The sequence below is a fragment of the Magallana gigas genome, chromosome 9 (assembly GCF_963853765.1).
Source record: "Magallana gigas chromosome 9, xbMagGiga1.1, whole genome shotgun sequence".
Taxonomy (NCBI): domain Eukaryota; kingdom Metazoa; phylum Mollusca; class Bivalvia; order Ostreida; family Ostreidae; genus Magallana; species Magallana gigas.
Genome location: NC_088861.1, coordinates 40,446,503 through 40,458,739, shown reverse-complemented (window position 1 = coordinate 40,458,739; position 12,237 = coordinate 40,446,503). Strand labels below are relative to the sequence as shown.

General features: G+C 37.8%; 2 protein-coding genes and 1 long non-coding RNA gene across 3 annotated transcripts; all 3 read right to left on the bottom strand.

Annotated features, from left to right (window-relative positions):
* Positions 1–1,560: 1,560 nt before the first annotated feature.
* LOC136271475 (uncharacterized) lies at positions 1,561–4,044 on the bottom strand. Its single transcript, XR_010709357.1, has 3 exons — positions 3,701–4,044; positions 2,240–2,292; positions 1,561–1,681 (listed from the first exon to the last, which is right to left on the bottom strand). It is a non-coding gene; the product is annotated as an uncharacterized lncRNA (long non-coding RNA).
* A 1,562-nt stretch (positions 4,045–5,606) lies between these two features.
* LOC105327372 (uncharacterized) lies at positions 5,607–7,527 on the bottom strand. The gene is made up of 2 exons (XM_066072492.1): positions 7,177–7,527; positions 5,607–6,959 (listed from the first exon to the last, which is right to left on the bottom strand). The coding sequence occupies exons 1-2, from the start codon at positions 7,525–7,527 to the stop codon at positions 5,607–5,609; spliced, it is 1,704 nt and encodes a 567-aa protein (XP_065928564.1).
* A 13-nt stretch (positions 7,528–7,540) lies between these two features.
* LOC105317080 (uncharacterized) lies at positions 7,541–11,800 on the bottom strand. The gene has a single exon (XM_034466776.2). It carries the CDS (start codon positions 11,120–11,122, stop codon positions 7,556–7,558), a length of 3,567 nt encoding a protein of 1,188 aa, XP_034322667.2. The 5' UTR covers positions 11,123–11,800; the 3' UTR covers positions 7,541–7,555.
* Between the last annotated feature and the right edge of the window lie 437 nt (positions 11,801–12,237).

Below are 12,237 nucleotides of genomic sequence, written 5' to 3'. Positions count from 1 at the left end.
ATTTAAGAGTAAGTAATATGGCAACATATTCAGAATTATCCATACATCATAGAAATCAATGCTCATTCAGTTGTAAAGTTTACTAGTTATGTAAATTTCTTTAAAAACTTGCTACTTGTTCCTAAAATAGTGCATTTTTGTATATTTTCATTACAATTACAAAGTAAACCTTCATCTCTCAACAAATGAGCATCAGTTTTTATAAAGAACTCGTAAAAGGGAAGAAAATCATACCAAGTTTAATAATATCTATAGCCGTCTTGCACTTGAACTTTTGCATTTAATTTCTCAATCTAGAAGTCCTCTCAAATCAATACACATTTCAAACGCACAAGTGATCCCTAAAGGGGAGGTAACTCTTTGAGCGATAACTCTTTTGATGTAGGCGCGATGTCATTTTATCACATAATCCGAATTAATTTTAGGATATGTTTCAACAGTACATTATGTAAATGGTTATTTAAACATAGTGCTTCTGTTTTATTTATTTTAAAAGAGACAAGATTGTTACGATGAATCGTCCGCATTTCCTCTGTTGTGTCATGGATGTAAACAAAAAACCTTTGTGTATCAGTTCTCTTGGTTAACCGCATTCGCGGAGTTATTGGTTTCTTAATATTTTTTTAGTAATGGGAGAAAAATATATAAGAGCTAATTGTACACAATTATTTGAGGGATTAGATGTCAACAGAGACAAATGAAGCCCCTGATATTATTAAACTAACTAACGTTAAATTGTTCTCATAATATATATTGAAAAATAAGATATGGAGTATTTTTTTCATTATTTATGTGCAGCCTTTGCCCAATGACTGCATATTCTATAGCACTGCTTGGGTCTGTTAATATTATTCTGGGGAGAGGTTTCAAAGGGGTAACTTTATTCTGTTTGCCAGGGGCCAGGTACCATGGTGTTTTACTATGTAAATTGTGAATTAAATTAGAATTTGCCATGGGGACTATACATGTAGATCTGCCCATGTATAAGGCCTTTTCCCATCCCCCATAAGCAATCAACAGTATTCACCTGTGTGTTACACATGTTACACTTGTAATTTAAACACTCATTAAAATTGACTTTTATTTTTATTCAACACATGCAGAATGATTAAGATTAAGGAGAGGGGGGAGGGTTAGCATATCTATTCATTTACAAAATAAATTCTAAATGCTCATTTCTCATTACCGAGAAAGGAAAGAGAATGTGTAAATCCTTCAACAAGGCGTTCAAAAGCCATTTTTGGTTCACATCAATAGATTGAATTTAAATAAGTCTGAATTCTCCTATGTGAGAGACTCTCTCTCCCGCCCATTTACATACCATCCCCTTTCCACTTCTCAGACAAAATTATATATATATAGAAACAATTATATTTCGTTCATTTGTTTTATTAATTCAATAAGATAAAGGGACTTTCTGAAAAAAAATTCTGTGACAACATTTAAACCTGACATATGCATGCAAACTCAAAATTGCAATTTCTTTTTATGATGTCAATTATGTGTTTATTGTATGACTTCTTAGTTCTGGTCCTCTTCTCTCTTCAAAAACACAGTCTTCCTGTTTCTAAAGTTCAGGTTTTTCTTTTCATCTTGTATATGACACCAGGATAAGGATGCGGGTAAATGATCACCAATAAGAACATCATTTATGTAAATCTCAAGACAAAGCAGGTACCAGCTTAAATGAAAATTATATATATTTCAGTAAGTTTAACTTGTTATCAAAATGGCTGAAAGACTGAAATGGAGGATTTTCTACAATTTGATAGTCAATGGAATTTAATAAACATTTCATTATGTTTAGATGTGCATTTAATTTTCCACAAATTCAAATACAGCTTTTCAGTTTGATCGATTTGAAATTATTCGCATCCTCACCCCTGATATGTGCATGATATTAGATTAATTGCACCCCTTTATTTTACCCGGCCTGACCTTCTCTCTCTTTCTCTCTCTCTCTCTCACACACAACTGATTTGATTGATTGATATTATATAATGCTGGTGCAGTCAGTGTGGATTAAAACATACCATGTATTGTTGATTTGTTGATGAGCAATATTCAAAATTGTAGATTTATAAATAACATAGGTTTATATCAATCATTTTAAAACATTAAATGAAACCATTCGTACTTGAAAATACTTTTTCTAATTGAATTGTCTCATAGAATAATCAGATTAGTCATTATTTCAATGATAAATTATTGAACTTATACACGTATGTTATTTACTTACATTTTCTTCCAGCCTTTTTTTTTTCAAATCAGTGTGACACTTTTCAAATTACTCTGCAAATAACAAAATATAATTATGAGAAGTCATACAATTTAATTTACATGCGTATAAGGACATGTCAACAGTAATTTGAACATACATGCCAACTTTTGAAAATCTCCATGGGGGATTTTACGCGCGACGACATTTTCCTTGAAGGAAATTTCGCGGCATTTTGTCGTGTAATTGCTTTGTATAAACAATTGAACTCTTAGAAATTCATCTGTTTCTTTATCTATTTATCATTATCCTAATGTGTTTATCAAACAATCTCCTCTTTCAAATGAAATCATAAATAAAGTTCATAACTTTATTTTCATATATTAAATCAATCTTTAAAATCTCCACAAACAATAAATAGTATGGTTTAGCAGTTCAAAAAGCACTTTAATTCTGCAACGCAGTTGGCAAACAGGACCTCTGCTCTTGTGACATCTACAAAATAAAATGAATAATTAATTAAATTAAATATTAAAAAGCATTTATGGGTCAAGTTGCTATAGAAAGTGAAAGAAAGTATTTATAATTGTTTCCTGGCTTAAAATTCTTTAGAAATTTTATATACTAGCTTATTAAAAAATTTAGTTACCTTCATCATTGAACATTTTTGTGAAAGGTCTACATATATATTATGCATGGATGGGTAAAATGACCAACACTTCAAATTTTATTTGAAAGTTACATATGCACATTCTACACAAACAATACCATATATGACCATGAATGTAGATTCCTCATTTAGAGAAAATCAGATGGAGACATGCAGTCATTTGTTTATATTATTATTTGGGTTTTTTTTTATTACCAATAGTACAGCATCATAAGTATGAACCTAGGTGACAAGATTTCAAACAGTGTTATGGTAGTAATATACTGAGTTCTAAAAACAAACTAGTAATAATTAAGAATTAATGTGCATAAACATCTTAATATATCAACTGGATGAATGTGTAAACAATGTAAATGAACTGTCATGGAAGAATTTTGAACACAGTAGAAAGGTGTTATTGATCAGCTGTTCATCAATTTCCAGAAAATGAAATCAGCATCTTTTAGCCTGCACTGTACTGATTTTCAGAAAATCAAATCAGCTGTTTTCACACAGTCTTTGTATTAATTGTTTACTTAAAAATTGAAATAAAAACAAACAGCTGTGTAAAGCTAAATATTGTCAGTACAAGTACTATGAACTGATTCGTGTCGATTGGTGAAAATGATCAACAATTTAACGGATGGCAATAAAGCTACATGTACAATGTACATTGTATAGGCCTAAATGTAAACAATGCAGTCTCTCCTCATGTTTTGAACGAAACAACACATTAAGTCGATCAGAAATGCATCAACAGTATAAAATCACAATCAAATAGTTATTGAGCTATCTGGTATATTACAAATACACTGTATATCTAATCTACATACCTGATAAATCATCAAAAGATCGCCATCATCGGGAATACCAGCTACACGTGTTTACATCATCTGACGAGCGCTTTTGGGACGCAGATTCACACCCATACGACGGATGCGTTATGGAAATTCTTCGTATATTCTGATTGTTGTAAACTTATAAAAACACACATGAGTGATTCGTAGTTATGTTTTGCTTATGAAGTATTAAATCAGCCGTATTTTATGCTTTAACTGCTGTTTTCGGTATATATTCTATATATGGTAATACAGAGGCGGGGCGTATATTATGACGTCATAACTCATTATCCCTTCATTAGCATATCAAAACGATGTGTTGCCTTATCTGTCCTGCGTACTTGAACATTCATATTGCAAGGTGAATTACACCTCTTGGAAATTTACTCCTCCCAATCAGAGACATTTTAATTTTTTAATTAATAACTGTTTAGTCCAGATGAGTCTGCAAAATACAATGTGATCATAATTATTTTTTGACTCAGGTGAACTATCAGCATACATAATGTACTTAGAACATTTACATTCTTTTTCATCTAAAAAAAAACTATATAAGGTTTTCATATAGATACCCATATTTTAACAAAATCTTGCATATTTATAAATAAATGCGTTTTAAGAAATTAAAGACCTAAACTTAAAAAAAACAAACGTGTTGTAAGACCTTTAGGTCTAGTATGAATATAGTTTTTTTTTTGGTCATCTTCATTAAAAGGAATCCGATTCAAATTAATTATGTTTAATTAAAAAGGCTTATAGAAAGCATGTGTTTCCGAATAAGGGTCATTGTATTTATTCATTCATTCTTTATTTCCCACCGAAGAGGATCATGAAATGTCACAAAAATGGGGTAGTGCAAACAATGAAGAGGATACAGGAGGAGTTAAACATATGTACCTAAGGTGAAAAGATGAACAATGAGTGAATAAATAAATAAATATATAAATAAATTGTTATGTAACGGTATATTTAGATAAGAAGTGTCGTTCTGTTGTACATGTATAGAGCTGCGGTGTTGTTAACTATAGTTTGAAGTTAAGCATTCAAAAGGAAATATATTCTTTCTTTACTGTTGCTAAACAATTGATACACCCCTGAAATTTGACTTTATAGAACTAATAAAGCTTCATTTAAGTAACCTAAGTCAAACCATGGCTGTTGAGCAGGCCTTTTTTCCACCCATCCCTTAAATTCCCAAACCACTTTTACCATCCTTCCTTGCTTAACATAAGATCGATTTTGAAAAGCTTAAAGCAGGTCTGAAATAAAAATATTTCCAGTATTGTAAAGGAAAACGAGCAGTGCTGTCATGTAGTATTTTACAAATTGTAATGATAGTTTTTTTCAACTCGATGTGAAATTAGATTTAACCATCTAGTGTCATAATGTTGGCTTTTAAAGAGCTTGAAAAGTTTGCAAACAATACGTCTATATCCTCATGTGTACGGCCAACAGAGGGCATGCGTATGAAACACTGAAAAAAAAATTGTCACTGTATATGTCACTACCAGGTAGTTATTAATGAACAGGGGAAACATTCAAAATTTAATAGTGCATTATATAAATAAGAAATATGCCAAAATGCACTAGCAATCCTAAGAAGCCCAAGGCCGTGTTAATTTTTTATTGTCCGAGCACATGTAAACACCGGATGAACTCAATAAAAAACAAACCAAACCGGACACATAAGTTCCGAATTCACCACACTCCCCTTCCGAGTTTATGAAAAATCGCCAAATCAAAGAAAAAAAATTGTTACATGAAAAAATCCATACATAACATGAACATGTCTTGTTTTAAGCATTGACTAAAAAAATCATTGCAGGTTTGACTACTTTATGAAAGGAGTTGTATGCAATCATAACAGCATCCACAATCAGTTCATAACTACATATAGCTATCATTCACAGTCAAGTAAGTGGATAAGTTCTGTAATAGGTCTCACATATGAGTTTCGAACATCATCACGGACAACGGTGACCATGACTTTCCGAATGATGTCATCTTTGCTTGGGAACACTTCCTTAATAATACCAACGGGCCAAGTGTTACGATGAGAATTGTCGTCCTTGACTAAAACTACGTCACCAAACTTAAAGGTCGCTCCTGGCAGTTGCCATTTTCTGCGAGTTTGCAGGCAGTGGATGTATTCGAGTTGCCATCTACGCCAGAAGTCATCAGCCAATTTTTGAACCAATTTCCACTGACTTTTCATAGCATCTTTAGGTCCAAATCCTGTTATGTTCATTGATGAGGTAAGGTCGCATTCTTTCTGCGTCAGGATCATGGATGGGGAGAGAACCGATGGAGCTTCTGGATCGCTAGAGATAGGCAACAGTGGACGAGTATTCATAATGGCGCTAACTTCACTCATAAAGGTGCTAAGAACATCAAAGGTTAAGTCTTTAGGTCTGTTCTCCAACAGCAGGGCATCCAAAATACGACGGCAGGATCCTATAAGACGTTCCCAGGCGCCCCCAAAGTGATGTGCATATGGTGGATTAAAGATCCATGTAGATCCAACCTTTGTCATGTAATCTTGCACTACTCCACTTTCATCGAATGACACACTTATCCATAACTCCTTCATCGCCCCAATGAAGTTTGTGCCCCTATCTGAACGAAACTGGCGCACGGGGCCACGAATGGCCATGAATCTTCTCAGGGCATTGATAAAAGCTTCACTACTCATATCTCCCACAAGCTCTATGTGTATGGCTCTCGACACAAGACAGGTGAAAAGAATGGCCCAATACTTGGATGTAGTCCTGACACCTCTAGTAGTCTTCTTTACAACAACTGGCCAAGGTCCGAATGCGTCGACTCCAACAAAGCTGAACGGAGGTCCAGGCTCAATTCTGTCCAACGGTAGGTCCGCCATCTTTGTCCATCCTAGATTCCCACGCAGTTTTTTGCACATAATGCATGATCTAATCAGAGATTTCACGAGCCGACGGAATCCAACAATCCAGAAACCTGCGCCTCTGACTGCTCCTTCTGTCATGTGTCTACCCTGGTGATGAATTTCTGCATGGTAGTGACGTACTAACAATGTGGCAATATGGTGATCCTTAGGGATAAGGATAGGTTGAGTGGTCAGGTGAGTAGCCTTCATGTGTTTAGTTCGACCTCCTACTCGCAGGATCCCATTTTTGTCTAGTACTGGATTGAGGGAGATTAAGTGACTGTTAAGTGGTGGGTGTTTTCCGCTTTTGATTGCATGAATCTCTGACGGATATCTGTCATTTTGAGCCTGTGTAATGATAAATCGTTCAGCATCTTCTTTCAGAGCTACTGGATTTGATTTTTTTACAGCGGGTTCTAGCCACAAATCGTTTGAGGCACACAATGGCACGGACTAAACTCATCCATGTTGAGAATTTCTTAAACCGCTCACACCATGTAGACAAGTCTCCCGGCTGTGACGATTCAGATCCCTGAGATGCAATAAAGGTTTTCTTACAAGTCACCTGTTTGCGAACTTCTTCGTCCATGTCTGGATTAACAAGGTCATAGGTTTGAGGTTGATCTCCAAGTTGCGTGTCATCCCTCAAGAAATCCGGTCCCGAAAGCCAAGTACTTTGAGGCAACTCCCGTGTGCTGCAACCCCGGCTCGCAACATCAGCAGGATTCTGTTCGGACATGATGTATCTCCAGCGTCCTGGTTCACAAAATGAACGAATTCTGCTCACCCTGTTAGACACATACACATGGAACCTTTTAGCATCGTTAGAGATGTATCCCAAGACGACTTGGCTGTCTGTGTAAAAAGTGAAGTTGTCCTTAGGAATTTGTAGTTCTTCTCGGATAGTCTCAGCCATCTCTACAGCTAAGACTGAACCACATAGTTCAAGTCTTGGGATGGTGTGCCCATGCGAAGGGGCAACCTTTGCTTTGCCGAGAAGAAATCCTACCTACGGAGTGTTTTTGGTGGAAAGCTTTCAAGTATGCTACAGCAGCCACTGCTTCTTTAGATGCATCGGAAAATATGTGAACTTCTAGGTGTAACGCCTTTCCTACAGAAAGTGGGCAATACATGCGGGGTATATGAATCCTATCTAGAGCATGAAGTGAGTCTACCCAACTTTCCCAGTCTGTCTGAAAACTGACCGGGAGTATGTCGTCCCAGTCGCACTTCGTGGTCATTGCCTCCCTTAAAAGCATCTTCCCTACCACTGTCACTGGGGCTGTAAATCCAATGGGATCAAAGAGACTGTTTATGACTGATAAGACACCTCGTCGTGTGAAGGGCTTGGGATCTTTGCTCACCCTAAAGATAAACGTGTCGTCTTCAATGTTCCATGCAATTCCCAGGCTTCTATGCTCTGGTAAGTTGTCTTGCATAATATCAAGCCCATGTAGGTCTTTGCTGAGATCTTCTGCTTCAAAATGTTGCAAAACTTCGACAGAGTTTGATGCGATTTTGTGTAGACGTAAGCGTCCTCCTTCGTAGAGAGCCTCTTGTGTACGCTTGATAAGGTCCACCGCTTGAGGTATATCACTGAAGCTCATCAGCCCGTCGTCAACATAAAAGCTACGGGATACGAAATGTTGAACTTCCGGGTCTGCAGTCGAGACAGATTGTCTCAATCCAAACGTAGCAACTGAAAGACTAGGGCTGTTCCCCAATACATGTACTGTCATCCTAAATTCCTCTAGTGGAACGTCTAAGTCATGGTTAGGATGCCACAAAAAACGAAGGTAGTCTCGGTGGTCTTCTCTCACTCGGAAATTATGGAACATCTGCTCCACATCCGCTATCACTGCATATTGATCTAACCGGAATCTCATAAGTACTCCTTGCAAGCTGTTAGACAGATCTGGCCCTTTCATCAGTGAACCATTCAAGGACACTCCTTCAAAACGAGCGGATGAATCAAATACCACTCTAATGGATTCTGGTTTTTTAGGGTGATACACACCAAACATTGGTAGATACCATCTCTCTATTCCATCTTCGAGCATAGGTGCCTTCTCTGCATGTCCTCTATTGAACAATTTTATCATGAACTCCTTGACATGCTCGTACTTTCTAGAGTTGTGACGGAGGTTCTTGTCAAATGCTCTTGCACGCTGTAGTGCTTGGGTCTTGTTGTCTGGTAGACGTAGTCGGTTCTGCTTAAATGGAAGGGGAGCCACCCAATGGCCACTTTCATCTCTCTCGAATGATGTGTTCATCAATTTCAGGAATTCTCTGTCTTCTATCGAGAATCCTATCTTCTCATCATGTTCGGTCTTCTGGAACAGGTTGTCGTTGACCAACAACTCACTGTTGCAGGGTTCAAAGGTTGAGGGTCTGCCATTCTTCAATGCGAATGTTTTGAAAGTCCTGACTTCGGGTCGGTGGGCTCCACCAAGACAAATTTGACCGACAATGACCCATCCTAAAGCAAGTCTCTGTGCGAAGGGTTCATCTTTCTCTCCGACTATCTGCTCGTGAACTATGTGTGCACTGATAAGATCTCTCCCTATTAAAAGTTCTATATTTGCTGCTTCAAAAAGCGGGGGAACTTCAGATGCGATACAATTCAAATGGGAGTACTGCAAGGCGACCTCTCGTGAAGGGATCTCCTCCCTATTACTAGGTAAGTCATTACACTCTATCAGTTCTGGGAACTCTAACTGACATGTACCATCTACAGACTCCACTGTGTAACCAGTACCGAATCTTCCAGTTGCTGAAACTGTTCCAGAGCAGGAAACTAATGTGTAAGAGACATCATCGCCATCATCCTGGAAGTTGTCAAAGATCGATGAGGTAGCCAGTGACCGATTGCTCTGGTCGTCGATAATCGCATAAACCAGCATCGACTTCCGTGGATTGGAAATAGTACTTATTCGAACAGGTACTATCTTTGCACAAGATTTACTTGCTCCATGTACCTTTGTACAGGCTGAAGAGACAATGGGTCTGTTCTCCCCTTCAAAAGGGTTCCCCTCTCTGTTCTTCACCGCATATCGTCCAGAATCTTGTGCCTCGGATGGTTCTTCATGAAGAGCCGTCGGATGTAACGATGTTTGACACACACTGCATTTCACATCTGCTTTACAGTTCTTAGCCCTATGTTTCTTGCCACTGCAACACTTAAAACATATTCCATTAGTTAGGATCATTTTCTTACGATCTCCTATTGGCTTTTGGCGGAAGGACATACAGTCGTTAAGGGAATGTGAACTGTTCTTGTGTAGTGGACACATGTCCGTCACTTCCAAAGTTGTGATTGTCTCGGTCTTTCTAGCAGCTACTCTGGTTAATGGTAAAGTCCTGTTCACTGCATTCCTACTAAACTGTTTCGGTTGCTGAGTCGAAAAAGTTTGTTGTTTCTTGCCCCCTTTCTTCTCATACTGGAATGCAGGGTCATTCTTCATTTCTGCCATGTTTTCCAGAAACTTAACGAAGACTGAAAAGGGTGGATATGCCACTCCCATACTTTGCTTATGTTTTGTTGCTTCTGAAGTCCACTTGTCCTTCAGATTCCATGGAAGTTTTTCCACAAGTTCGTTAACACCTTTCTTTGAGTCAAAGTAGCTGAATAAGACTTCAAACTGAGGTTGTGCCTTTAATGATGCAATCTCGGATGCTAGGTCTGCCAGGTCGTAGAGCAGATGAAAGTGATCCGACGAAATCTCTGGGAATTCTTTAATTTTCTTCAGGATGTAGTTCTCGATCTGTTCCGCCGCTCCAAAGCGTCTCTCCAGCCTCTCCCAGATTTTCTTAATTGCGATGCTTGGACTGTCTGCATTACAGGCTCTTATAGTTCTAGCTTGTCTTGAAGACTCAGGTCCGAGTTTTTCACATAATAATTCTAGTCTTTCTGTTTCCGAAGCTCCGAGTTCTTCCATAATGTTAATAAATCCCTTTTTCCATGAGACGTACATTATCGGATCGTCGTCAAATTTTGACAGCCTTGACATGATGAGGTCCTTTTTCACTAAATGCTTAGTAAATGTGTCTATCATGATCATCTGACTCTGCTGAGTTACTTCCGTCTGTCTCGGAGTGAAGGGTTGTACTTCGGGGTTCAGCTGAGTCTTAGGTGTGTCGTCGAACGGCCTCAGTGTGTGTAATTGTGGTGTCTCTTCTTGGACATAAGCAGTTGCTATAGGAGGGGAAGTGGAAGACTGTTTCGGTGTTGATACAACTGCATCCTCCTTTTGTCTGCAATCACTAAAGCTGTTGGACTGGGATGTCTCTATGGCATTTTCATGCTGCTTGCGATCCTGCTCGTACCTTGGGAGAATCTTCAAGTATTCTTCAGTTTTTGACTCACTCGAGAGACTCGACGCAAGCTCTTGTAAACGTGGGTCCTCTTTAAGAACACTGAGCTCGCTCTCTACCATCTTCATTTCTCGCTGGGCCTTCAGACGTTTTAGTTGAGCCTCAAGCACTAGTTCCTCATCTAAATGTTTCAACATTGTGCGCTGGGCTTCTAGTTTTGCTTCTTACCTTAACAGTATAGATCCTATCGATCGGCTTGAAGATTTACTGTAGCCAGATGAAAGTGATCGCTGAGTCAGCGATTTGAATGATCCCTCTGAAATCAAATATTCAATTTTGCTTCTTCCTACGTTGATTTTTCCTAACAAAGTCTCTTTAATTAGGAGATGAGATGCAAGTTCATTAGCGCTCTGTTCTGTGCGTACAGTTCTCAAGAAATCACAAAATGCATTGGATGTTTTTTGATACGTTTCGAAGCCTTTCACAAGAAGATCGTCAATAGATTTCAGAGTTTTAATATCCCTGCTTGATCTCTCTATTTCTTCAAAACATTCCCTCTACTTACTCTTAATATACTGTTTAGCCTTCGTTGAAAGGTGTCCACTCGAGCCTTGTAAGTTTCCTGAGCTGGTGTTGTCAGGGTCCTCATACGTGTGCTTCTCCTGGTTGGTTCCGACCACAGACTCATCTTGATGACCAATCTTACCGGTTTACGGATTTTTACTGTGCCGTTTAACAACTAAAACTTCTACTTGAGTTAAGTGTTTATTGCTCCTCCAGTGAGGGTAAAAACTGCAAAAGTACAAATACAAGTTACAGAAAATTGTACCATGTCAAGTCCAATCTATTTTTCACACTGTGCCAAATAAAGAAAATTTTATCGTAGGGCTTATACACAACTCAGATTGACAATAACAGTTAAAACCTTTAAGAACATATAGGATATTAACTGTAACATTCTGCTAGTGTGACTAAATAGCATGTAATAAACAATGTTCCTAAATTTCCATGTTTTACATTATGCCTTACACATGTTTTGATAAACCTAGCAAAGATGAACTGACATCTAAAGGGATGACAGCAGAATTACATTAAAGCAAATTGGTTATCTGGGTGTAATTAAATGTTTTGTACAATGCTAAACAAAATACTTACTCCGTAGTGCGTAAATGTACATCAAAAATGAGTTGGGCAAAAGTGCCTCAAGCACATGTAAACACCGGATGAACTCAATAAAAAACAAACCAAACCGGACACATAAGTTCCGAATTCACAACAATCGCCATAAAACCACTTGAGAATATTATTAGCT

Coding starts and splice junctions, on each gene's coding strand:
- LOC105327372 (XM_066072492.1), bottom strand. CDS start 7,527: ATGGCTGAGACTATCCGAGAAGAACTACAAATTCCTAAGGACAACTTC. Junction 6,960..7,176: donor ACGAAGAAGTTCGCAAACAG/GTGACTTGTAAG, acceptor ATCATTACACAG/GCTCAAAATGACAGATATCC.
- LOC105317080 (XM_034466776.2), bottom strand. CDS start 11,122: ATGTTGAAACATTTAGATGAGGAACTAGTGCTTGAGGCTCAACTAAAA.